The 27,028-nt window shown below is 47.0% G+C and overlaps 1 protein-coding gene across 1 annotated transcript in view; it reads left to right on the forward strand.

Moving 5' to 3' along the window:
- Positions 1-516: 516 nt before the first annotated feature.
- Positions 517-27,028, forward strand: part of DAGLA (diacylglycerol lipase alpha) — a 51,592-nt gene continuing 25,080 nt past the window's right edge. Inside the window, exons 1-13 of the mRNA XM_074954657.1 lie at positions 517-619; positions 1,742-1,907; positions 5,085-5,223; positions 5,889-6,100; positions 9,047-9,148; positions 9,786-9,924; positions 13,531-13,618; positions 19,069-19,203; positions 21,183-21,260; positions 23,031-23,155; positions 24,769-24,925; positions 25,246-25,329; positions 25,499-25,576. Of these exons, the coding sequence (XP_074810758.1) occupies positions 5,129-5,223; positions 5,889-6,100; positions 9,047-9,148; positions 9,786-9,924; positions 13,531-13,618; positions 19,069-19,203; positions 21,183-21,260; positions 23,031-23,155; positions 24,769-24,925; positions 25,246-25,329; positions 25,499-25,576 (1,293 nt within the window). The 5' untranslated portion in view covers positions 517-619; positions 1,742-1,907; positions 5,085-5,128. The remainder of the gene's footprint in view (positions 620-1,741; positions 1,908-5,084; positions 5,224-5,888; positions 6,101-9,046; positions 9,149-9,785; positions 9,925-13,530; positions 13,619-19,068; positions 19,204-21,182; positions 21,261-23,030; positions 23,156-24,768; positions 24,926-25,245; positions 25,330-25,498; positions 25,577-27,028) is intronic.

Consider the following 27,028-nt stretch of genomic DNA (forward strand, 5'->3'; position numbering starts at 1 on the left):
CATTTTACACATGCCAGAGTCTCTGGAGCCAGGATCATAAGGAAAGGAGTTTCTGTAGTCACAGGCAGAGGAATGAAGGCCTAGCTGAGGATTTCAGAACGCAATTGTTTTCTCTCTTTTGGGTTTTCCGTTAAACGCTGTGAGCCCCTCCTGGAGCTGGGGTTGGGGAGATGGGTTGACGGCGGGGGGGGGGGGGGGGTTTACAAGTGTGTCACATGGATGAGGTTGGTAAGGGATGGTTTTCAGTGCCTGTGTCATGCCACACTCAGCCTGCTATCTCATGCACGGATGGAGATGGCGAATGCCTCGGGACTGCAGATTCACTAAATCTCAGGGCCTCTCTACGGATGTTCCCTAGCAAGACTCTCTCTTTCCAGCACGCCTGTTTGAGCCTTAAGAAACTGTTGGTGCCACAGGGGACCCAGAGTTTGGTCACTTGAGGGCTTTCTGCTTCTGTTTCCCAGGAGAGGGCAGATTAGTTGGGGATTGGTCCTGCTTTGAGCAGGGGGTTGGACTAGGTGACCTCCTGAGGTCCCTTCCAACCCTGATATTCTATGATTCTGTGACACGGGGTTGAGTGGAGAGCTGATAGCAGGTCGGCAGTTTCAGGATTATACAGGTGGTATACGTGAGAGTAAGCCCATTGCCTGTGTGGATTGGTGGTGGGGGGGCGGGGGGGAGTTTCAGATGAGGGATTACTATAGGCTGCTGTGTCAGAGACTGTGTGGGTATAGGTTTTGTGCCTTGGGTGTCTGCATGTGATGGTGTGAGCATGCCAGCTCATTCCTCTGTGGATTTGGCTAGTGGGGAGTGGGTGATCTCTTGGGTTGGTTTGTCAGGGGCTGTGTGGATGCAGGTGGTGTCTCATGTCTAATGGGATATGTGTAAACCTATTTCCTTAGATTGCAGCTGTGTTCAGCTCATGTATTTACTTGTATACCTTTTTCTGTGGTTAATGTTAGACACATGAGGATGTTGGATTAAACTAAATCTAGGTTTAGCTGGAATCTTGTCTCGCTGTAACATGTCTCTCTCTCTTGCTCTTTTCTCTAAGCCTTCACCCAACAGCTTTCTCTACCCCTCCCCCATGTCCTGCCATACCCTAGAGAGCATGTCACAGGGAATTAAGGGCTAACAAGGCCTGGGAGAGGCTGTTCCTTTTGAACAGTCCCTCCTTTCTCTGACCAGGAGGGTGGCCCCTCCTGGCTGCCCCTTTCATGTCCTGTCCCCGCCTCCCCTCTGCATTCAGCGAATGCCAGGGGATAGAGTAGTGCCCCACAGCCTTTCTGAGCTTTCCTCCAGCAGCACCGTCTCTGATGCCATCCACTGCAGGGGAAGGGGGGTTCCTGCAGGCAGCCAAGCTCCAGGACATTCCCAAAGGATCTCTGCAGCAAGCTGAGTCTTTTCTGTTTCCCTGTGGCAGAGGGGAGGCGGTTTCCGTGCTGCTGCACTTGCTGGCTGAGAGCTCCCTCCTCTCTCCATCTCTCTGTGTGTTTCTCTCCCCATGACTCTGACAGCATCTCATGCTCTCGCTTTCAATCCTTCTTCCCACAATTCACACACAATCTCCTCAGAACAGGGATGATGTCACTTCCTTCTAGAGTGTGTCGAGGGGTGTGTGCGAAGGGGGGGAAGTCACGACCCCGGCTCATTCGCTCCAAGCAACCCCAGTTGAATAAATGAGGTTTCCGTCTTGGAGGGAGGGAAGTGCTCTGAAGATGATGCCTGGCTTCCTTGGCAGACAGTCATCAAGCTGTCCTTTCCTCTTCTGACTGGGATTTTCAATGGCTGCATGAAGAGTTCGTGGTTTCCTCCTTCACTCGTGATGTCTGTCTCCGTGGACGTGAACTTTCCCTGAAACACCCTCTCGGGAGAGAAGAATGTGCTTCTGCTGGACCACTTGCCATGTAAGCGTTTCCGATTCCCATAGATCTAACTCTGGCCTGAAGGGTCAGGGTCCTGGGGCTCCTCGCACTGAGCACTTGTGCATGCATGTGCTTTCCCCCTAGGCGGGGCTCAGGGTCCCAGGGCTTCTCACACTCAGTGCTCTCTCAATCTCTGACCCTGGTTTTAGGCTGCTGGGCTTCCTTGTATCGTAAGTGCTTTTGCGTGCTGTAACCTGGGGAGCAAAGTCTGGGGCTCCTTGCACTCGGAGCAGTCTCTAACCCACTGTTTTAAGGTTCCAAGGCTCTTTTGCAATCAGTCCTCCGACTCTTCTCCTCCTTCCCCAGTTCCCTGCTAGGTTCATGTCTTCAGGCCTCCTCAAATATAACTCTTTGGCTGCATCCCAGGGTTCCAGATTCCAGGACTCCTCCCCCTGAGAGCACTATTTCTATCTTGCTGTAAGTCAGGTATGATAGTAACAGGCCTTCTCTCACTCCTCTCTTGCTGTTTCTAACACAAGGGGTAGGACCCCTGGCTTCCTGGTTTAGATTTCACACAGACAATCATTAGAAATTAATTGCACTCTGTCTGCCTCTGGTTTCCACGTTATGTGTAGGGTCTTCGTAAAAGAGAGGACTAGCAGCATCAGTCCCACAGTATTTATCATGTTCAATAATGAAGGGGTTGGATACCCCATTCCAAGCCTACCTGTTGCTTTTCATCAGGAATCTACCCTAGGGCTCATTTTTTCTGCAAGATATCACTGCTTAATCTGGTAGTAGGCAGGAAAGTCTGCAAAGTACAACTGCATGTACTGCTAGGTGCAGAAAAAGGGTAGAAAATACATTGATGGGGTACACTAGTAAACCAGGGAATGCTGGGATTGTCTGCATGGATAAAGAGCAGTTACAGGGAGGGAAAGGCTGGGAGGTACCACTGTGTTCATGGGCAAGGAGCAACAGTGTGTAAGAGCAAGGTAAAAAGTATCTCTGTGTGCACTGATTTAGGGTAGCAGTATTCATGGTAAAGGTGGAAAGTACCACCATGTACCAGTGGTAGATGGTGGGGTTATTCATGATAAGGCTAGAAAGTATTGCCATATGGCCAGTGGAGTGAGCAGTTTGAAATGTACGAAGTGCGCTGACAAGTGTGTGCTAGGGGAGTGTGAATCCAAATGGTGTGTAGTTTTTTCATGTTGTTTTTTGTTCTGCTGAGCATGGAATACAGTGTTGCCTTTACTGAAGTGAGTAACAGGCTGGAAGTGTGTCAGCATGTTAATTGTGGCATTTCCTGAAAAGTGTTAGAGGTGTGTGTAGTCACTTCTGCTGCGTGACAGCATGTGTAGGAGAGCAAATCCAACTGGACCAGGGTGACAGCAATTGGCAGTGGACATGGGACAAGAAATGCTGCCCAGTTCTGGGATGAGCTGCAGTTCTTGTGTGCAGATTAGAGAGCAGAAACATAATTGACAGGTACAAGATGCCAGACCATGTGACCTGCTGTAACATCAGACGTTCTAATAATATAGCTGTGTGGTGCTGCTAGGGCAGCTCGTGGGGCCTGTCATAAGCTGCAAATGTTTTTGTGGTTTGAAGATTCTAGTTAATTTAAATGTGATAACTCATCAAGTCATTTTATCCAGAGTATTTGAATTGGATTTTGAGATTTAATGTGAAAGAGTTACGATCAGTTTTGAGTTAGAAATGGGACCTGGCAGATTAGTGTAGTAGTTTGTGCCCTCTGAAATCCTGATGCAAATCCTGATTATATCACAAGTAATAGAAATTAGATGTTTTTATTTTTGCCTCTGGGACGCTTGACTGGGTTATCCTGCTTGGCAGTACTTCACAGAGACAGCACTGGACTTGCACAGTTGCTGTAATTTGGGATTGAGGTGCACTGTCTCCAGTGTCTGGGTGTGAAGGAGTAGGATTAGAATAGCAGGCGGTGCTGCAGATTAAGGTTGAGGTGCATGGGCAGAGCTGGATGGTGGCCCAGACTCTGTAATAGCATAGGAAGCTGCAGGTCAGCCTTGAAGTGCTTTGACAAAGCTGAGGGTGAAGGCAAGACTGGAATTGCTGGGGATTCTGTAACATCACCATGGATGTACACTGGCAGAGCACAGTGGGTTGCTGGCGGAAGCCAGAAGTGGAATAGCTTGAGATGCTGCAGGTCCGGATAGAAGTACATTAACAAAGCCAAGCAGAGGTCTTACAACTGGTGTTGCAGGTCGCTAATGAGGTGCATCTTCAGACTGAAATAGCAGGGGGTGCTGCAGGGCAGGATTGAGGGTCTTTGGCAGAGCTGTGTAAGGGGTAACCTTGGACTAGAATAGCGGGGCAATTGTTGCAGGGCAGGATTGAGGTGCAGAGCTGCATATGCAGGGGAGCTTTGTATAACCCCTGACTGCTGTTGCCAGTGCTAATTAAGGATTATCAGGTTGAAAAACTAATAAATAAAAGAGAGAGAAAGGGAGAGAAGCAATTGTCCCTTAGGTCTCCAATGATTTAATGCATACAGGAGGCAAAGTGAGGGCAGAGCAAACGGGGCTTCTAAACAGTCTGCAGTTAAGATTGAGATCTCCTTGGACGCTGCTTCCTTAGCTTTGGCACACCATGGAGGCTGTAGGGTGCACACCCCCAAGAGATGGGAAGGAAATGTACAGCTCTCCAGGTGGTGTGTGAGGGCCAAATGTTAATGGATGCTTTGGAGCACCTGGCCAGCTGAGAGGAAGGTATTGTGAGGAAGCTTTTGAGAGAAGAACCTGGTGGCAGATGTGTGGGAGAACACGGTAATAGGGAGCTGTACAGAGCTTAGGCTGGCACAACCTGTCGTAGGTGCCCAGCAGGGATCACTTACAAACACAGAGCTCTGTAACAGGATTCCAACTCATCGTGTTCGAGTGAGGGTTAATTACATTCAGCGTGAGCTACACACCTGTTTAAGCTAATGCTTCCCACGATCTTTGACTGCCTTTCTCTCTCCCCGCCTCCCCACCTTGAATTTGGTATGCCTACCCCTCTTCGTCTGCTGGTGATGTCTGGAGGAAATACGATGCTGTCATGGGAGTGGGATGGAGAGGACTCTCAGACAGGACCCTCTCCGTGGTATGTGGCGGATGGAGGGGATTTTAAGGCAGCACAGGGTGCATTGAGGGACTGGAGGGGACTTGCATCCTCATTCCTGCATTTCTGTTTCAGGAGATGAGCATCGTGCCTGCTGAGCCTCCTCAGACCTGCTAGCCATGCCAGGGATTGTGGTGTTCCGCCGTCGCTGGTCTGTGGGCAGCGATGACCTCGTTTTGCCAGCCATCTTCCTCTTCCTCCTTCACACCACCTGGTAAGTGAAGAGCACAGATGCTCAGGAGAAGGCTGCTCTGTAGCAACTCATGACTTCCTTTTGCTACTCCGATGTCCAGTGGCTGGAGTTCTCTCCAGTTCCCCTGTATAGCGCAGGAAGGTTGTATTGGACACTTATGACTGGTACCAAATTGTTCTGAACTTCTGGTCCCTCTTGCTTTCCCCTTTCCTTGTATCAGTGCTATTCAAAGCCCTTGTCCCACTTTCACAGGGGAAGCCTCTGTTAGAAGCCTGGTGCCTGTAACTCCAGATACATCCCCACCCTTTATCCTGAGTGGTCTATTGAAATTTGGGGTTGTGCTTCTTTAGGGGGGCCCACAAGACAGAGATTTGAGTGTGGTGCCTCTGGTGTGTCCCAGGGGATATCTCAGAACTGCCAAATAGATGCAGGATACCAAGGTGAGATCTGGGCAGCATGTCTCCCAGCAGCTGGGAAAGAGAATTCAGGACCAAATTAATATATAGATGATCTATAGGTGAGTGGGAGAACTAGCAGGAAATGTACAGGCCATCTAGGGTTCCTTCTTATAGTCCTAAGGATAAAAAACCTGGCTGTGAGGAGACTCTAGCTGAGGGAATATTACCAGATGCTGGGCTGCTTTGCTTGGTGTTGCCACTGGTAAATAGTTGGCTTGTGCATGGCAGGTTTGTGATCCTTTCCGTGGTGCTCTTCGGGCTGGCGTACAATCCCAACGAGACCTGTTCCCTTAACCTGGTGGACCATGGCAGAGGCTACCTGGGCATCCTGCTCAGCTGCATGATCGCAGAGGTGGCAATCATCTGGCTCAGCATGCGTGGCAGCATCCTGTACACAGAGCCCCGGGACTCGATGCAGTATGTGCTCTATGTCAGACTGGGTAAGAGGCAGCAGCATAGGGCCTTCTAACCATTTACCCTCCACTCTGCCATCTGTCACTCTCAGAAGACTTTTCCTCCCTACACCCTGACAAATACACAGCCCCTAAGAGACACCTAGATAGCCACTCTTCTGTGACATGCACATGAATAGCTATGGAGCTCTTCTGGAATGGGTACACAACCCCCTGTCCTCCCATACATACCTTCACCCGCCACCCAAAACACCCTCCCAGCAAACCTTTCATTCATCCTCCCCTCACTGTGACACCTTGTACACCCCATCCCTACAACAAATACATTCATCCTTCTTCCTGCAATACAATTGTACACTCACTTTGTGACACATTTACACCTTTGCCCCCTCTTTCTCCACAAGGTTTCCAATAACACAAGTATATGCCTCAGTACAACACATGCCTGTCACCCAGCCTTCACCCACCTACTTAAAGGCCACCTCTCAATACACATACCCATCTAGCAGTGTGCACGTACATAACCCACCTCCATATAGATAACTATATTTACTGGATGCCCACATGCCTCCCCTCCTCCTGAGATGTGCATACAGACCTCTTTTCCTCCTAAGATCTTTCCCCCTGTCACCCATCCTGAGCTCCTCAGAGTCATACCAGAAAGGGGAACAGACACTGGTCTCTTGTGCAGGTGTTGGGATATCCCAACATAAGGTTTCTCACTCTATCCTTCCATTCATCCCCCAAGGTATGGGAATGTATTTAGGCCAGCACATCTTTTCCCTGGGGAGAGTATTTTTATAAGGAGTCTGGTGGAGAAATCTTTTGGGTAGACAAGGAGTTGTGCCCATTTTAAACATGAGGGCAGGGCAGCCTATTGCCTGTCCTTGTTTTGCTGGCTTCTTTCCACTTAGGACTTATCAAAAGCCCAGCATCCTCTCTTGAAAGCTCTCTCCATATGGGAGGCAGTTCCATCTTTGCTGAGTGCTAAGTGCAAACCATTAACGAGCAAAGCAAACAAGTCTTCCTCTCTCCATTTCTCCCAGACACTGTGGAGTCTCCCAAGGGAAAGGAGCGGAGCCTGGCAGTTTGAGACTGACTGTATTAAATCAAGGTTGAGTGGAAGGGGCAGAAAAAGGGAAAAACCAAGTGAGAGATCTCTTTCCCCCACACCAGCTCCCTGCGAAGTCACCAAGCCCTTTAATATCATATATGCACTGGACTTATTCCATATTAGGGAACTATACTGAAACTGAGTCTTGGGCCTGTCTGTGTTTAATTTCCAAAATTTCTCACTGTTGCTACCACAGTTTCATCAGTTCCTCTGGTATTAGCAGTGTGGGTGTTACCACTAGTGTAGTCCAGGCCCCTGTGTCTCTGCCCCCAGAAGTCTTGTCTATGCTAACGCTCCCATGGATGGAGCTGATGTGATGGTAGCAATGGTAGGAATTTGCGGGGGAAAGAGCCAGTGAACACAAAGCCTAGTGCACAGTTTTTAAACATGCCACTGGCTGGCCAAACAGCATGAGAAAGTGTTTGCTGGAACTGTATTTAAACCAGGCTCAGTAGGATGGTGCAAGCCCATGGCTGACAGGGCCCTAGAGATGACAGGAGTGTGAGTGCCTGACAGGTCTGCAATTAATCGAAGAAACAGCAGATCAATGTCTTGGACAGGTGCCTGTGTCTCAGTTGAGGGAAACAACTCCAGTGGCTGAGATGTACCAACTGGTGAGGGAAGTAGTACCCGAAGTGCTCAAGGAAGACAGAGGGTTCTGGCCTTAAAGCAGTGGCAGCATGTGACTAGAACAGACCTTGAGTGTGCCAGAGCATCCCCTGCTCCTGGAGCTGGCAGAGTTGAGGCGGTATAATCCCTACCCCAAATCTGGCAGAGCCCAAGGGAGGTGAGCACGCCACATTCTCTCTCAAGTCTGCCAAAGCTAGTTGGGAACAGACCCCGCGTTACACATACATCCTCCTAGGTTTGCTAGAGCCCATGGAAAATTAACCCCGCCCTGTATGCCCCTTTCTGAACCTGCCAGATGCAGGAGGGATTATCTGTGTCCCGAGGCTGCCAGGCTTGGGGGCTTAACTTCCTCTGCCCATCTCGCACGCTGTGAGTCTGCTAGATGGTCCAGTGGCTAGGATGCAAACTTGGAAGACCTGGCTTCAGTTCTCTGCTGTACCACAGACTTCCTGTGTGAGCTTGGGCATGTCAGTTAGCTTCTGTGCCTCAGTTCTTCACCTGTAAAATGGGGATAATAGCATTTCCCTATGCCACAGTGGTGTAGTGAGGATAAATACACTGAAGATTGTGAGGTGCTCAGATACTGTGGTAACGGGGGCTATATAAGTACCTAAAATAGATAAATTCCCTTCCACACACACCAGATTTGCCAGAATGAACAAGGTGGGATTAATCACATATACAAACCCTCCTAAATTTGCCTAAGGGAATTAACCTCTCCCTTCCAAATCAGGCAGGCCGTGTATCATCGGGAGGCAGATGCATGGTTACACAGTGGTACATTATGTAGGAGAGTCTCTGTGCATTGGAGTGGGGGTGTGGGAAAAGACTAGGTGGGGTATGACTGTGTGTCTGACTCAAGCCGGGTGTTGCAGCTGTGTGTATGTACAATCAGGGTGTAACATAGGGGTAGGGGCCGTTGAGGAGCTAGTGGATCTCTGTACTTATTCCTTGAGGATCAACTTGGAAAGCACTGTGGCCAAAATCTGTTTTGTGCTGCTCTCCTGCTGGAGAGCACTGCCTATTCTAGTGGGGTATGAACCAGCCACTGGTTAGAGTTCATTTAGCGTTAGGAATTGGGATTTCTCTCTTGGCATGAGGCTGCTGATATGAGATACAGGTGGGATTGACAGAGCTGGGGCTAGGAGGATGCCCACCTTTCTGGGGAGAAGCTGTGCTTAACTGTTAGAAATTTGCTGCTATTGCGCTCTGTGTTCCTATTGTTTCAGCCATCCTGGTGATCGAGTTTGTGTACGCTATTGTGGGCATCGTTTGGTTAACACAGTACTACTCCTCCTGCAATGACCTCACTGCCAAGAGTGTCACCTTGGGTATGTATTTGGGTGTCCTGAATGTAGTGCTCAGTTAGTGCATTCATGTGCTCCTGTGCACGTAGGGGGTGCTCCTTATTGGGGAGTTACTCCATACATGGGGAGGTACCCCTGGGAATGGATTGAAATACAGTTGCTGTGAATGTAGTGCTTGCTGTCTGGCTATGTTACTGCACAGAGCAGGCATTGTATTCATATGTTTGAGCTGTCTCCAGAGGGACAGGAATCCAAGTTCCCAGCATTGGGTCTGGTGGGTGAATCTGAAGGACACTGTTCTTTACAATTTGTTCTGCAGAGACTTAACTAGTTACCCAGATTTCTTTTCAGGATCTCAGCTAGTCTCACTGGGGTCCTGACACATGTCCTGGAATCCTTCTAGGTATTGAATAGATATTTAGGTGTCTCTCTCTGTGTGGGTAACCTCCAAGCAAGAATCCTGAGGCTGGAGAACCCAGCTGTGACCAGAGACCCTCCCAAAGGAGTTCTCTGCAAGAGTGAGATGGTTAATGCCATCTCTTTGCTCGCTTTGCAGAAATGGAAAGATGAACTGGTATGCACACAAGAGATTAGGGTGGATGAGCCATTGCTGTGGCTCCAGGACAGACCCCCCGACTTTCCCCTTCTTCTCTCTCTACAGGAATGGTCGTCTGCAACTGGGTCGTCATTCTGAGTGTCTGCATCACTGTTCTGTGTGTCTTTGACCCGACGGGACGGACCTTTGTCAAACTGCGAGCCACAAAGAGGAGACAGCGCAACCTGAGGACGTACAATCTGCGGTAAGGAAGCAGGGCACAGTTCTCCAGAAAGAGGAGGTCTGGAAGCCCATATTGATCTGTCCAACTCTTGGCTCTTCCCCGTCCTACCTCAGAGTGCTCTCCACTACAAGCATCAGTGCATTTCTCTGTTGAGCATCATTTCAAAAGAACACAGGTCAGATGCTCCGATATATTTATGCTGTGCAGCACATGTACATCAGTGTATGTGTCTGCAGTGAGCGGTCTGATTGGATCCCAATGTAAGCCTGGGGTCTTGCTGTCCCCAGTGAGCCCTGGTGCGGCAGTGCATAATATCCTATACCAGTCATCCTTTTGCATGGCTGTTTGCCCTTCTACACTGCTGCAACACTGATGCTCTAGTTAAGGTTGAGACAGCATCTTCATTCCGAGCTCCTTTCTTTGCTCGTTGTTTGTCTTTTTTTTAATTATTCCCCTCTGGTATGCTTTGTCTCAGCCCAGAAGCAATTACTTTTGTGTTGATAGTTAGACATTATAATTAAGAACCCATTGTGCCATTTGTGAGTAACCCAAAATAGAGGAGAGGTTTTTTTTTCACCCAGTAAGATTTTTTTTTTGGATTTTTTTTAAAATGCTGGACAGCACAAACTGGCTTTGTTTTCACCTGCAGTGTGGACATGTATATAGCCCTTGGTGAGGAATGTGGCTTTGCCAGTTGAGGACATTTCCTTTTGCATGTGCAAAGGTATGACCATTTGAAAATAGCCTGCAAGTCATGTGTTTCAGATCAAGAATATACAGTGAGGGGTGGTGCGCCAAACATTTGCTCCAACTTTGACTTGAAAAGGGATCATTCAAATGCTGTTCATGTTTTGGGAAAGACCCTTGAACCATCGAAGAGCCATACAGCAAACTTATGTACCCTTTAAGGAGTTTGGATTTTTTTCAATGGGGAGATCCCTCCTTACCATTCAACATGTCACTTGCATTAGTTCTGGAAATCCAGGGCTCTTCAGTACCCTGTTAGTCTATCTTGCATGCTTCAAACTTGCTCTGTTGAAATCAAGACGGTCCCAGATAGGTCAGGATCCAGCTCTAAGACCACATGCCAAATCCCAGAGGTTTGATTCAGGTCTTCCTCCTCCTGAAAGAGAGAGAAACTGAGCACTTTGCAGTCTGAGAGGTTCCTTTTGCCTGAGATCTCAAAAGTCGCTGTTCTGTGGATATTAAAGGCCCCAGGACACCGTCGGTCAGGGTATGGCTTTGTCCCAGTGTCCTTGACCAAATTTCTCCTCCCCATATTGTTATGCAGTGTGCTATTGTCATGGAGTGGGGGGAGTCCGGGCCCTGCACCCCTCTTCCTGGGATTCACTGAGACTCTCAGCCAGCCAGTAAAACAGAAGATTTATTGAACAATAGGAACACAGTCTCAAGCAGAGCTTGTGGGTACAACCAGGACCCCTCAGTCAAGTCCTTCTGGGGGAGCAGAGAGCTTAGACCCCAGCCCTGGGGTTCCCTGCGTTCCACCACCCAGCACCAAACTGAAACTAAACCCCCCCTAGTAGGCTCCCTTCTGCAGCCTCTGTTCACATTTCCTGGCAGAGGTGTTACCTCCCCCTCCCCCTCCTGGCTCAGGTTACAGGCTCTCAGGTCTCCCAGTGAAACTCCCCTGCCACATTCCCAGGTCAACACTCCCCCCTCCCTGCTGCGTCATAGCTATGTACCTGCTGTTTACAGCCTTCCACCGCAGAGATGGCTGAATTTCAGTGGTGATTGGTGTATGTAACCAGAGATCTGCTGGGATATAATGTTATATGGAAAAAATGCTATGATGTATTTATTATTATTATTTATTTATTTATTATAACAATAGACCCCAAAAGGTTTATTTTTAAATCATCTTCTGGTCTTGGCCCTAATCCTGCAAGGTGCCGGGCATTGTCAGTTCCCATTGGGATTAAAGGGAGTTAAGGACACTCTCCGCCTTGCAGGATCAAGCCTTTAGTCCTCAGTGGCAAGTGCCTGTAACATGTAAGAGTCAATGTGACCTTTGTAAATGCATTTAAAACTTGAGCTGTGTTTTCGCTGTCTTAACCCATAACAGAGCCTGTCAAGATGACAGATTTCCTTTGGATTTATTTGTCACATTTAGGACAGTTCATTTTTGGTGGTTTCCTTTTTGTGCTACTCAGCTGTTGTTATTAGACTCTCTGTTGTGTTATATGGCTATTTTCATGCTCACAGAAGTCAAAGATAGTTCAACTAATTATGTTCAGACTTACCTGACAAATTCACCTTTGGGCTAAGACTAAACACATGAAAGTCCAGCCCAGAAAGACTGGTTTGTGCCCTCCTGCTCCCCCCTGTTAGAGCAGTTGTGAAGTCCTTGAAACTGACAGAGGAAGTAAAAATTCTGCCACCCGGGTTCCTTAGCATTTCAGGAAGCTTATGATTTTCTCTAGCTCAGTTACAGTACAGTGCAAACTCCATTTTAAAACTATATTCTTGTTCATCTTTTGGAATCTTAGTTGCAAGTTATGGGCTACTTTTTAAACCTTTACATATCCCCTTTCAGGCACTATATGTTGAATTGCTTGACTGGGTCCCATGCTTTTATAGGAGTCATCCTGCTTACCAAAATCTTTTTTCAAAAGCAACCCACTGTACTCATGAGCTTTTCCCATCAGGATCCTGTGCCTGGAGAACAGGGTTGAGGTGACCTGTTTTTAATCACACTGAAGCACATTAAACCTTAATTCATCTGTGCTGGCACCAACAGAGCAAGTATCCGATTGGGGATACCAAGGGATGATCCCTATAGTAAAAGACTTTCAGCAGAGAATCAAGGCACTACCATCCCCAGCCTTAAAGTGAAATGAATTTCAGTTTGCTTGATCTAATCCTCTTTGCTTTGCATGTGCCTCAGTCAAAAACAGGAAAGGAACTGGTCACAAAATGTAGTTCCCCAAGGCCAGTGGCACCTGGGCTTGACTTGAGCTTCACTATGGTGTATTGAAAATCCAGTTTGAAAGGAGTCAGTTTGTCCCATAGGGGTAAAAGTTCTCTCCTTGTGAATAGCAGTAAATCCTAGGGAAGGCACCTCACCTGCAAACAATTACCTTTAGGTACCCCTCCAAGCTCCAAAGAATGTGACATCCTTGGACATTCTGCTTCGAGCAGACCATGGAACATTGATGTCCTCGTTACAACCATCCAAATCAGAAAAGGACATCATGTATGTGAGCACTGAGGCTTAGCACTGGCCAGACAAGTCAGAACTTTCACAAATGTCTCCCCCTCCCTCCCAACACACTCTACTAGCTGTCAATCAGTCATATGTGGAGTGCTGTCTCATAAACAATCTCCCCTTCCCTGTGTATGTTTGTCTATATACAGCATGGGCCAGACTTTCAAATCCACTAAGTCCCCTTTGTACTGCTGCCAGAGCAGTGTATAGGGGCCTTAGTGGAAATGAGAATTAGGCTCTGTATGTATATTATCCTTGACAGCACATAGTCTGCATGGTTTGTACACCAGGTCCTAGTGCTTGTCTCTCTGTGTTCTTGTTGCTGTTGTCTTCACTCCTGCACCTCTGCTATGCAACTGCTTTTCCTTTGTCCATATGCATTCTTTGTTTCCCTGATGCAGGCATCGCCTTGAGGAGGGACAGGCCAGCAGCTGGACTCGCCGGCTCAAAGTTTTCCTTTGCTGCACACGGACAAAGGACTCCCAGTCAGTAAGTAACAAATAGCTGTGCATCAGAGGGCAAATTCCAGGCCCAGCCAGCCTTGTCCTGGGCTTTTCTGAGCATAGCACTGTGAGAATCCCCAGGACTGACAACGGAAGTATTTCACTGGTTTCAGCAGAGGGCACTCTCACCTGGTTGCGATTTAGGGGCACTAAGTGCAGTGGGAGAGGAGAACAGTGGAAATTTTCCTCTAGGAGCAACAAACTGAAGAGCTCTCAGAATAGGTGGGTGCAATGTCTTGCAGTATGGTGGTCCCCTCATCCTCCTTTGAGTTACAGGTTTTCTAGAGTAGACTAGCTGATTGTCAGGAATACGAATGATAAGAGAAGCTAGAGGATCAGTTTGGAAGGTGATCACCTGGATCACTGAGCCCAATCCCTGTACGGCACAGGAAGGACTATATATAACTGCTATAACCAGGTCCAGAGAGGCAGGTCTCCAGACAGGGTGATGGTCTCTTAAAGGTGGATAGCATTTTACCCATCTGATCCTGGAAATTATAGAGTCATGGGACCAGAATTAATAAAAGGGGGCATCCTCTTACAGTATTATTTAATACAGCTGTGTCCCATCTGAATGTCACAATGGTGATGTCCAGTTGTTGCTCAGAGTCTCTTACCCTGGGTGTGGGTGAACCATCCCTTAATTCCATGATATAACGTAGCACCTAGATGAGTACAATATGAGAGGGAGAACCCAGCACAGCTTGAGTAGGGGAAAATCGTGTCTGAGCGCTGGGATTCTTTGCAAGGGTTAACTGAGTAGTAGTTAAGGTGGAAACACTTGATATAGTTCATTTAGACTTTGAAAAAGCCTTCGAAGAAATTCCCTCACAAAAAGTTATGTATGTGGAAATTTAGTAGTTCCTAGGGACGCTGTCAGCTTTAAGATCACACTTCTGCCTGAAGCTTTTTTACCTGCTGTTGTTAAATGTAGCACCTAAGATTCCTGTAAATGAAGATTAGAGCAAAAAAAAGTTTTTTATTGTGTTTACTTTCTGCATTTCATGAACTTTGATGCTTCCCTGTTTCTTTGTCATTAATACTTACTTCAGTTTTCCCTGTTGTTTGTGAGATCCTTTCAAAGAGCAGCAAGGGAGAGAAAGAGAGACATCTTAAAAATAGGAAAGTGCAAAGCCACCAGAATTGGCAGGAGGTCTCTTACAGGCAGATGGAATGCCTAAAACTACTGCTAAGTACAGTGACTCAGTGTCAAATTAAGTGTTCTGTGAAGTCTTGTCGTGGCTTACAAACTGAGGTAGGAGACAGTGACCAATTCTCAGTGTGGAAAGTTTAATAATGTAGATCAGTGGTTTTCAATCTTTTTTCATTTGTGGACCCCTAAAAAATGTTGATTGGAGGTGTGGACACCTTTGGAAATCTTAGACATAGTCTGCAGAGCTCCAGCAGTCCGTGGACCACAGGTTGAAAACCACTGCTGTAGATAGTTCCCCCACAGATCTGGCCTAATGGCTTAATCCTGGCTCCCAGTGAAGTCAGCAGAAGCTTTCGTATTGACTTCAGCGGGAGCAGATTCATGCACTAGATCTGGTGTTCACTGTATTTATTAATGGCCTTCTGGAGAGGTAAATAGTAAGGTGGCAAATTTTGCAGAGGACACAGTAATAATTAGGTTAGTCAAAACTATGGAGCATTTGTGAGGAACTTGTGAAGGATCAGGCAGAATGAGGGAATTGTTACCGATGGCAGATGAAAGTCATCAAAGATAAGGGCAAGCTAATACACATTGCAATGAACAATTTAAATTACTTGTACACGCTGATGGGCTCTAAATTAGCTATAACCTCTCAGGAAAAGATCTAGGAGTTATTGAGGACAGTTCAGCAAAGACGTCAATGTACAGCGGTGGCCAAAAATCAGAAAAGATTCTTGGCTGCATTAGAAGGGAATAGAGAACGATATGGAAAAACTCTGAGGGCATTCAAAATCAATGGTACATCTGCACTAATTACAGCTTGCAATTTTGGTCTCCTCATCTCAGAAAAAAAAGACACAGGACAGGTGCAGAGAATGGTACTGAAAGAAATGTGGGGCTGTTTATGTTCTTTACCCTGGAGAGGAGATGGGTTGAGAAGATTCAGAGCACTGTAAAGTAGTGGATGGTCTGGAGAAGGCCACCGGAATGCTCTTATTTGTCCTATTTGTAAATCAGAGATTAAAGCGAAGGCTTTGTTAGATAGTGTGTAATTAACCTGGGGATGTTGTTACTGAGCCGCACGGGGCTTAATGAGAATCACCAAAGGATCAGGCACTTGTCACTTTTGAAATCCCCCAATAGACTGGCACAATTGGCCACCCTGATTACATGCCCCTGCAGTACTGGGTATAATGCCTTGCAAATGCCATAGCATTTCCTGGGAACTTCCAAGCCCTAAATTGGTGCCCAACTGACAGTAACTATCCAACATAACCAGTTTCCACAGGTCAATTGCTGGATGGAAGATCCAGCTGGGAAAAACAAATATTTTGTTTCAGGTCAGATTGCTCTGAATCTAAGCATTTTCATTTGTGTCATTTTTACGTAGTGTCCACCTGAGCTGCCGTGATGTCTCCCTGGAGTTGTAGTTTGGGTGCCTGCCCATCCCAGATACATCACAGGGGCTAGTCAGAGAGGAAACTGTGGCGCATCATTGGAGATGTAGTGCAGTCGGGGAGCCCAGCCCATAGGGCATGAGGCACCCAAACTACAGCACCCATGCGGCACTGTAGTGGCTCAAGTAGACACAGTTTAATATCTAAATAACCCAAAACGAAACATTCTGATTGAGGAAAGTGAACATTTTTTGTTTTGACATTTCTGAATCAGGTTTTTTTTTTTGTACTTTTCTTTATGTAACAAGTTTCAGTGTCCTGATTCAGGGTGAGAACAAATGTAAAAATATCAAAATTTTCTATGAGATGGAAGTTCTGTTCTTCTGTCAGCTCTAGCAAAAACTAGTCTCGTCTGTATGGGGATAGGAGCTCCCATCTTTTTGATCCAGTGTTGCAAGACTGGGGACAGCTCCCCACAGAGAGGGAAGAAAAGTCTTTGTCATCATTCTGAAGTTTTGTAGTCATGGCTGCCTGGCCCAGGCCTCAAGGAAAACTTGTCCCCCTCAGTCTGTGGAAACCTGTGGTGGTTGTCTAGACACACAAGTGGAGTGTCACCAAGTGGATATCACCCTGAACTACTTGGACAGAGATGGTTATTGTGGGATTGGGGAGTGACCTGTGCAACTATGAGTCTATTAGTGCTGGTCTTGAGCACTGCAGGTCCTGCCCAAACAGCGTACACTGTCTCTCTAGTCATCTCAGAGATCTTGTACCTACTTTTGAAAAGCTCCAGCACAAAACTTTCTTGCTGAGCAAGGAATAAGAACTCAACTTTTACGCTGGCCTCTCCATCTTGACAAAAGGTCTGGGAAATCTCACCAGTTCCCTCGGATTTATGGGAATTTCCCCTCTTCTCCTTTAAGGCCTTTTGCATTTCCCACATGCCACTGGTTCAGGGCACTGTGGGATAGGTTTCCAGAAGGCAGTGCGATTATAATGCTGCAGTGCAATGCAAGGATTGGTACAGGTTAAAACTGCATTTAAATCAATATAGCTAGTGTAGAGATTGTGCATCATTAGTATTTGAAATCCCATTGGTTCAGTCACTGATGATAGAGATCTCTAGCGCAGACTGTGCCAGAGATGGAGGGAAATAATCTCACACCTCAGAAGCCTGCCCTTCGTAGTTTGCCAGAGGTGGAGGCATTTACCTGTGGAAAAGAAGAGCTTCCAAGCAGTGGGTAGGACAGGAGAAGGGAGACCATGTTCTCCAAACCAGACTCTGCTTTCAAGCACATTCTCCAGTCAGGGAGTTACATGTCTAATGACCACATTCATACATGCAGATCAATTGCACACAAAATCACAGTTGTAAATTTAGATGCTGGGTGAAGGTCACTTTGTAAGTTATGGGCCGACAGTTCAGGGTAAAGACTGTGACAAACCTCCAGGAAAGATTAAGTGATGGGGAAGAGCCAAAGTAATGGCTACAGCGCTAGCTGAGCTCCCCTTTGTGGTTAGATACCAGGTTGCTATATTGGACCAAACCTCTGGATCCCATTGCTTTTAAGCCTGCTGGATCTGAGCAGCATCCAGATACTCTCTCTTAATCTGGCCTCTCCTGTCTAGACTCCTCCTTGGGATATGGGGCCCTGCGGCCCAACTGCCCTTGGCCAGTGCTGACCCCCCATGTCTCCCCAAGAGCATAGGCATGCTCTCCCCAGAGCTCCACCCTCCTGGGTACCTGAGTTAACAGTTTAACTCTTTGGGGACTATGTGACCACTAAAGCATAGAACGCACAGACTTTGCAAAGGAACTTCTAAACCATACCCCCTTTTCTCATACAGTTACACGGGAGTTACCAATCTAAGCAAAAATAGCATTTGTTTGCAAGATCCTCAGTCCTGCACAGAGTCACTTGAGTCTTGAGCAGTGTCCTTCAGCGACTCGAGGATCCTCCTGCATGCTGCTCCTCCTGCTCAGTCTTCTCTTTCTTTCAGTGCTCTTCCCCCTTTGTCTGTCAGGGGCTCAGCTTTTAACAGTTCCAGAGTCCTTTGTTCCATTTTTCCCCTGTGTCACTGCAGGTGGTGAGCCTCAACATAGTCTGAGCTAGACTTAAAGGGTTTGTCATCTGTATTGTCCCCTTAAGTCGGGGTGACTGGGGTTATCCATAGCCATTGTTTATCTTCCTGCAGATGTACAAAACCACACATGACTGACTTAACTCATTGAAACCATGTAACAAACATGATGGCAATCAGATAATTGTTATAAAAATAATACGCTATCTCCCCCCATTCTTCACAGTATGGCTGGGACAGCGGAGTTTGGGAGACTGTCCGGCTTCAGTTTACTAGAGGTGATCAACCTATGACTCTGAGCTAGAGAATGATGGGGTCAACAAGTAGAGGAAATATGGGGGATTTTCTTACTAACATGAATTGTTCAAATTAAATCATCATTAAAAAGGAAGGCTGACCTTGAGGTTAAGGCACTGGACTGGGACCAAAGTTCAGTTCCCAGCATACTCTCTTTGTGCCGCAGTTCCTCATCTGTAAAGTGGGGCTAAGAATACTTCCTTTCTCTCCCCTTTTGTCTGTCTTGTCTATTTTGATTTAATGTTAGGAGACAGTCCCTACATACAACCAGCACAGTGTAGCTCTAATCTCAACTGAGGCCTTTAGATGGTACCGTAATATAAATAATATATATTAATAATAATTAGACCAGAGACTTTTTCCCATGAGGTCCCCTTGGGAATGTTTTCAAAGGGCGCTCTGGGAATGAGGCCATCGCTGCCATACTGATTCCCACTCACTCTTTTCCTCTTGCTCCTTCCCCCAAACTCCTCTTCCTTAACCCTCCCCTCTCCCTGGATTCCACAGGATGCATACTCTGAAATTGCCTACCTTTTTGCTGAGTTTTTCCGAGATCTTGACATAGTCCCATCTGACATCATCGCGGGCCTGGTCCTCCTGCGTCAGAGGCAGAGGGCAAAGCGCAATGCAGTGCTAGATGAGGTGAGTGCATGGAGTGCGTCTGGATTGCACGGTCCCAGTGCGGGTTCTGTGACTGCGTATATCTCACTCATTTCCACTTGACCCCTCTTTTACCTTTGCTTTTACCTGCCTCAGGCTCTGCCCACTTTGTTTCGGTTGTATGATGGGCTGTTACCAGTCACTGGGTTGTGAATTAAATATAAAATACTTAGTTCTTCTGCAACACCTTGATCTGAGACTCCCAAAATGCTTTACATACAGCGATCTGTCCTGATTCTGGTTCTATTCAATATCTTCATAAATTGTTTGGATAATTGCATAGCGAGTAAACCTAGGGCAAATCTACACTACAGCACTACATCAGCGCAGCTGTGCTGATGCTGCTGCACCGCTGTAGCACATCTGGTGAAGATGCACTACTAGGCCGACAGGAGAGGTGCTTTCCTGTCGGCATAATTCCTCCACCTCGGTGAGAAGCGGAAGCTATGTCTGTGGGAAACTTGCATTGCTTGTAGGGGGATTTTTCACACCCCTGAGCGATGTAAGTTATATTGACTTTGGCTGTAGTGTAGACATGCCCTAATAAAATTTGTGGACAATACCAAGCTGGGAGGGGTTGCAAGCGCTTTGGAGGATAGGATTAGAATTCAAAATGATCTTGACAAACTGGAGAAGTGGTCTGAAATAAATAGGATGAAATTCAATAAGGACAAATGCAAAGTACTGCACTTCAGAAGGAATAATCAATTGCACAAATACAAAATGGAAAATGACTGCCTAAGAAGGAGTACTGCAGAAAAGGATCTGGGGTTTATAGTGGATCACAAATTAAATGTGAGCCAACAATGTAATACTGTTGCAAAAAAAAGTGAACATTGTTCTGGGACGTATTAGCAGGAGTGTTGTAAGCAAGACACAAGAAGTAATTTTTCCACTCTACTCAGCACTGATAAGGCTCGACTGGAGTACTGGGCTACACAGTTCTGGGTTACACACTTTGAGAAAGTTGTGGACAAATTGAAGAAAGTCCAGAGGAGAGCAACAAAAATGATTTAAGGTCTAGAAAACATGGCCTACAAGGAAAGATTGAAAACGTTGGATTTGTTTCGTATGGAGATGAGAAGACTGAGGGGGAGATAATAACAATCTTCAAGTATGTAAAAGGTTGTTATAAAAAGGAGGGTGATAAAATTGTTCTCCTTAACCACTGAGGATAGGACAAGACGTAATGGACGGGCTTAAATTGCATCAAGGAAGATTTAGGTTAGACACTAGGAAACACTTCCTAACTGTCAGGATAGTTAAGCCCTGGAACTAATTACCTAGGGATCTTGTGGAATCTCCATCATTTTAAAGAACAGGTTAGACAAACACCTGTCAGGGATGGTCTACTCTAGATAATACTTAGCCCTGCCTCAGTGCAAGGGGCTGGACTAGATGACCTATTGAGGTCTCTTCCAGTCCTACATTTCTATGATTCCATTAAAGAATTAAACCTCATAACCCCTTTCTTTTTGTAGGTGGGTGATATATGCAGATTTAGTTTCCCACCCCCGGGTGGTACATTATAATTATTTAACCATGTACATCAAGATTATGCCCCTTCTATACTTTTGTGTAAAGAAGATTCCTGTATCCAGCCAAAATGGCAGGAGGAATATTAGGGATAGTTACTGTACCCAGGGAGTTAATGAAAGTGAACTTGGCTAATTGATACCCCTGCAGAAAAGTGCCATGGGAGCAAAGTGGTCCAGGACCCCAATTTCCAAGGCTGTCATGATAGTGATAAGAGAGATTCAAAATCAGGGGACTAGAGATCAGACTGGGTGGGAATTGGAACAAAAATAAGCTCAGAAAACTGACCAGATGGTAGGGAAAAAAGATCTCATCGTCTGCGAGTTGTGTTGGCACAGAACAATGGGACCTTGCCTTCCCTTGTGCACAGTGATTGTGTCTTTGTGGATAGAGGGAACTCACCCATATGTGTGTGTGATTTACAGGCAAACAATGACATCTTGGCCTTTCTGTCTGGGATGCCAGTGACCAGGAACACCAAGTACCTGGATCTGAAAAACTCGGTAAGTCACCAGCCCATGAGCTCACCTGCTCTGTGCAGAGCCATAAAACAAACAGCAAACTGACTGTCTTCTCACAGCTCGTTTCCCTTTGTCTCTTAGATGGTGTTTGCTCTTTCATTTATTTCTGTCTGTCTCACGTAATCAAGGAAATTAAAGATGAAAAAGACCTATTAGATGATGATAACAATAAAGCTTAGCTCTTGCCTGGGTCTTTCAAAGCTTTCTAAAGCATTATCCTCACCATGTCCCTATGAAGTAGGCGGTGGTATCCCACACGGAGGAGAAAGAGAGCAATTAATTGACTTGTCCAAGGCCACAAATGAGGAGTCCGTGACACAGGCAGGGAGTTAATAGACGACTTTCATACGGAAGTGCTGCCAGCAAAGATCAGGGTTCTATCTCGATCAGAGCAGAAGGCCACCTACACCAAGATGGAACATTGCATGCTGGAACCAGTAGTGTCTGAAGGTTGTATTTCTTTAATGAAGGTGAAGACAGCTGAAATCTGTCCCATTTTGTGCAAATTCTGTTCAGCTTTTGGTCTCCTGGCATGCTGCCATTGCAGCCCTTGAGAGGGCACACGTTGGCCATCTTCCTGGATTGTTGCAAAAGAGCTGAGGTGGATGACCCAATCCGCTTCTTTTCTGATCAAGTGATTCTGTGATTAATCTACCTGTGGTTCCATTCTGCTCCACTGTGTTCCACTTTGTCTTCAGACTGCCTCTCATTATAGACAGGTGGATAATTGCCTATGTGTCTCCTTTCATAGGCAAGGTCAGCACTGTTCCACACGTGCTTTGAGGCACATGGCCCTAGACTTGAAAAATGGCTTTACAATTCCATCTCTGTGCATCTCCATGACCATCTGTGGCTATATGGGAACAATATGTTAGAGCAGCAGTACTCAAACTGTGGGTTGGGACCCCAAAATGGGTTGGGACCCTGTTTTAATGGGGTCAACAGGGCTGGTTTAGACTTGCTGGGGCCTGGTGCTGAAGTCAAAGCCCAAACCCCACCGCCCGTGGCTGAAGCCAAAACCTGAGGGCTTCGGTCATGGATAGTGGGCTCAGGTTACAGGCCCCTCCACCCAGGGCGGCGAGGCTGTGGTTTTGGCCCCCCACCCGGGGCAGTAGGGCTTGGGCAGGCTCAGGCTTCGGTTCCGCTCCTGGGGTCATGTAATAATTTTTATTGTCAGAAGGGGGTTGCGGTGCAATGAAGTTTGAGAACCCTTGTGTTAGAGAGATCCTGTTACTGACAAGTAGTAACCTAGTATCTCCTCTCCTCAATTAGGGCAGTGCAGGGCACTCTGGGTTTTGTGTGGACTGGGACTGGCACTGGGACCTCCTCAGTGTAACTGAGCTAAGACCACTGTGGGCTGGCTTCCCTTGCAAAAGTCTGATAGTTTGCTGATGTACTGCAGGAATATCTTTAGATCTAATTCTTAATGTTATTAAACATTTATGGGTGAGAGCCTCAGCTGGTGTTAATTGCTGTAGCTTGGTTGATTTACTCCAGTGGAGGATCTTGCCCAGGATAACCAATGTGCCCTCCACAAGGCAACCGATGATGTACTCTGAGGTCTGTAGCTGCTCTGGTGGTGGGGATAGGGAGGGCTGACGTAATGTGCAGACACCAAGAGGAAACAAGGATGCACTTCTCTAACACGTGTTAGGGAGTTCTTGGTGGGGAAAGCTCTGGATAAGGGAGGCTAGGTGAGGCAAGCGCCACCAAAGAGAATATGAAGGGCACTTAATCTCTCGTCTCTTTCAGCAAGAGATGCTGCGGTACAAAGAGGTCTGTTATTATATGCTGTTTGCCCTGGCAGCCTATGGCTGGCCCATGTACCTGATGAGGAAGCCCACCTGTGGACTCTGTCGCCTGGCTAGATCCTGCTCGTGAGTGGCCTTCCCTGCCTCTCCATCTGCCTTCACTTTCTTTCTCTCTCCCCATTTTGCCTCCTCTCTACCTTTTCTCATTTTTCCCTTCTTTCTCCTTTTCTTTATCTGTCTCCCCTTTCCTTCCATTTCTCTTCTCCTCACCTCTCCTTCTTTCCTTCTTTCTTTTCTTTCTCCTCTCAGTCTCCATTCCCTCTCATCTGCTCAGTTACTTTCCCTATCCCTTCCCATCCTTTCTTTTCAGTCCCTTACTCCCCACTGCTCATCTGTCCTCCCTATTAAATAATCCAGACTGTGTCTCAGTATGCCCTCTGTGACATGCTAAAGACCTTGCCAGACCTATGTGCTTCATACAGCCAGAATGGGGAATTGATTAAGACTATATTCACTGAATCAGAATTGCCACCTCACAGCTCTGGGAAGCACAGAAATGCAAGGAGCTGACATTTGGCGTGAATGAGATTTGGCCAGGATCTGTGCTCCTTGCTGTCTGGCATTTATTTCTGACTCCAGGAGTAGCATAGTCACCTCCAGGTAGCAGCACTGCAGTTAAAGTGAGATAGCACTTTAATTTTAAACATTTTATATTTTCACTTGCTTGGAACTTTCTCATTATTTTCTTTTTTTTGTGGGGGGGGGGGGTGAGGGGAGCTACGCTTTTCAGGCACAGTCTCAATCCAGAAGCTGTTTTGATTTTTAGGAACGTTTTTAATAAGAGTCTGTCCACTTTTCAGTCATTTGTGCATGAGGTGTAGGGAAAGACATTTTTCAAGTCCTTTTGGTGGTTAGGTTTGGTGGTTAGCCTCCAGAACTGCTTTGTTTTTTACCGACATAGACCTGAATGAAGGATGGCCTCTTTGTCTGTTACAAGACATTTGGGATTGCAGTAACAAAGGTATAGCATCCCTCCAGGCATGCAAAGTTGTGCAGGGTTCAAAGATCCCACAGTCACATTGATTCTTCAAAAAGAACAGGAGTACTTCTGGCACCTTAGAGACTAACCAATTTATTAGAGCATAAGCTTTCGTGGGCTACAGCTCACTTCACTGGATGCACGAAAGCCCACGAAAGCTTATGCTCTAATAAATTTGTTGGTCTCTAAAGTACCACAAGTACTCCTGTTCTTTTTGCGGATACAGACTGACAGGGCTGCTACTCTGAAAACATTGATTCTTCAGTCATTAGTTGCACTGTTGCTCCTCCTGGTGTCCACAAGCAACATTGCACCCCCTCATGATGATTTTACATGGTGACACTGATAAAGAGGGTGTGTCTATTCTGGGAAAAACTAAGCATTTTTTGGCATGGGTGCAGCTCCACCTGTAGCATAGGGGAGCACGGGCATTTTTACCCCCATGGCATCTAAACCTACTCAGGTCACAGTTAGGTGGTAAAAATGTCTGTTTCTTCTTGGCTGTGCTACAGCTTCATGGCACCAGTGCATAAAAATCAATGGCCAGAGACTCGCATGCCGAGTCTCTCAAGCCCACATAGTATCTCCCTCGGTTTTCCCTTCTCGGCTCAGTGCCTCTCCTGCTTGCCCTCCCCTCTTCCCAAAGCCCCACTTCTCCCCACCTTTCCTTTTTCCTCAGAGTAGTTCTTTTTCTCTGCAGATGTTGCTGTCTCTGCCCCTCGCGGCCCCGCTATGCCCCTAGTGTCACCATTGAGGAGGATAACTGCTGCGGCTGCAACGCCATCGCTATCCGTCGCCACTTCCTAGATGAGAATATGACTTCAGTGGACATTGTCTACACCTCCTGTCATGATGCGGTAAGGAGACTCTATATCACCTGCTGTACTCCGGACATGTTCCCCAGCCACTTCCCCATGAGAGCTATGTGCTCTCTAGCATGGCTGGAAGGCCCTTAAGCCATTCCCCCGACACTGGAGATCCCCCTCTGGACTGACCACACCACTTGTATACAAGTCTTTATGTTACTGCTGACCTTGAACAGTCCAGAGGGGAGATCTGTCATGCAGATGGTCTGCGTCCCTCTAGCTGGGAGGGAAAGTGTGTGTGTGTGTGGCGGGGGTGGGAATCACAGCTAGGTGGGGCTGAAGGTTTTAACAGGGTGATGTATTTTACCCAGGTCTATGAAACTCCTTTCTATGTGGCTGTGGACCATGAGAAGAAGAAGGTGGTCATCAGCATCCGAGGAACTCTGTCTCCAAAGGTATGGGTGCTCTGTGATGGGAGTCCCTTGGCGTTCACCCTCACCAGCATGCACCAGCTTATGCTTGGTCCTTGGGAATCTCCTTCGGTACAAGCAGAGAGTTCATTTCACACTCTTGCTGTCTTTCTTTCTCTCAGTCTCTGAACTGTATTGGATTCTCTCCCTCCAGGATGCCCTGACTGACCTGACAGGGGATGCAGAGCGCCTCCCAGTTGAAGGTCACCATGGAACCTGGCTGGGACACAAGGTACTCAGAAAATGCTGCTTATTTTGGCCTTAGAATCATAGAATCATAGAATATCAGGGTTGGAAGGGACCCCAGAAGGTCATCTAGTCCAACCCCCTGCTCGAAGCAGGACCAATTCGCAGTTAAATCATCCCAGCCAGGGCTTTGTCAAGCCTGACCTTAAAAACCTCTAAGGAAGGAGATTCTACCACCTCCCTAGGTAACGCATTCCAGTGTTTCACCACCCTCTTAGTGAAAAAGTTTTTCCTAATATCCAATCTAAACCTCCCCCATTGCAACTTGAGACCATTACTCCTCGTTCTGTCATCTGCTACCATTGAGAACAGTCTAGAGCCATCCTCTTTGGAACCCCCTTTCAGGTAGTTGAAAGCAGCTATCAAATCCCCCCTCATTCTTCTCTTCTGCAGACTAAACAATCCCAGCTCCCTCAGCCTCTCCTCATAAGTCATGTGCTCTAGACCCCTAATCATTTTTGTTGCCCTTCGCTGGACTCTCTCCAATTTATCCACATCCTTCTTGTAGTGTGGGGCCCAAAACTGGACACAGTACTCCAGATGAGGCCTCACCAGTGTCTAGGTCCTTCTGTATCCTATCCCTCCCCTCCAGCGTATCTACCACTCCTCCCAGTTTAGTATCATCTGCAAATTTGCTGAGAGTGCAATCCACACCATCCTCCAGATCATTTATGAAGATATTGAACAAAACCGGCCCCAGGACCGACCCCTGGGGCACTCCACTTGACACCGGCTGCCAACTAGACATGGAGCCATTTATCACTACCCGTTGAGCCCGACAATCTAGCCAGCTTTCTACCCACCTTATAGTGCATTCATCCAGCCCATACTTCTTTAACTTGCTGACAAGAATACTGTGGGAGACCGTGTCAAAAGCTTTGCTAAAGTCAAGAAACAATACATCCACTGCTTTCCCTTCATCCACAGAACCAGTAATCTCATCATAAAAGGCGATTAGATTAGTCAGGCATGACCTTCCCTTGGTGAATCCATGCTGACTGTTCCTGATCACTTTCCTCTCATGTAAGTGCTTCAGGATTGATTCTTTGAGGACCTGCTCCATGATTTTTCCAGGGACTGAGGTGAGGCTGACCGGCCTGTAGTTCCCAGGATCCTCCTTCTTCCCTTTTTTAAAGATTGGCACTACATTAGCCTTTTTCCAGTCATCCGGGACTTCCCCCGTTCGCCACAAGTTTTCAAAGATAATGGCCAAGGGCTCTGCAATCACAGCCGCCAATTCCTTCAGCACTCTCGGATGTAACTCGTCCGGCCCCATGGACTTGTGCACGTCCAGCTTTTCTAAATAGTCCCTAACCACCTCTATCTCCACAGAGGGCTGGCCATCTCTTCCCCATTCTGTGATGCCCAGCGCAGCAGTCTGGGAGCTGACCTTGTTAGTGAAAACAGAGGCAAAAAAAGCATTGAGTACATTAGCTTT

This window comes from Natator depressus, chromosome 6 (assembly GCF_965152275.1).
Source record: "Natator depressus isolate rNatDep1 chromosome 6, rNatDep2.hap1, whole genome shotgun sequence".
NCBI lineage: Eukaryota > Metazoa > Chordata > Testudines > Cheloniidae > Natator > Natator depressus.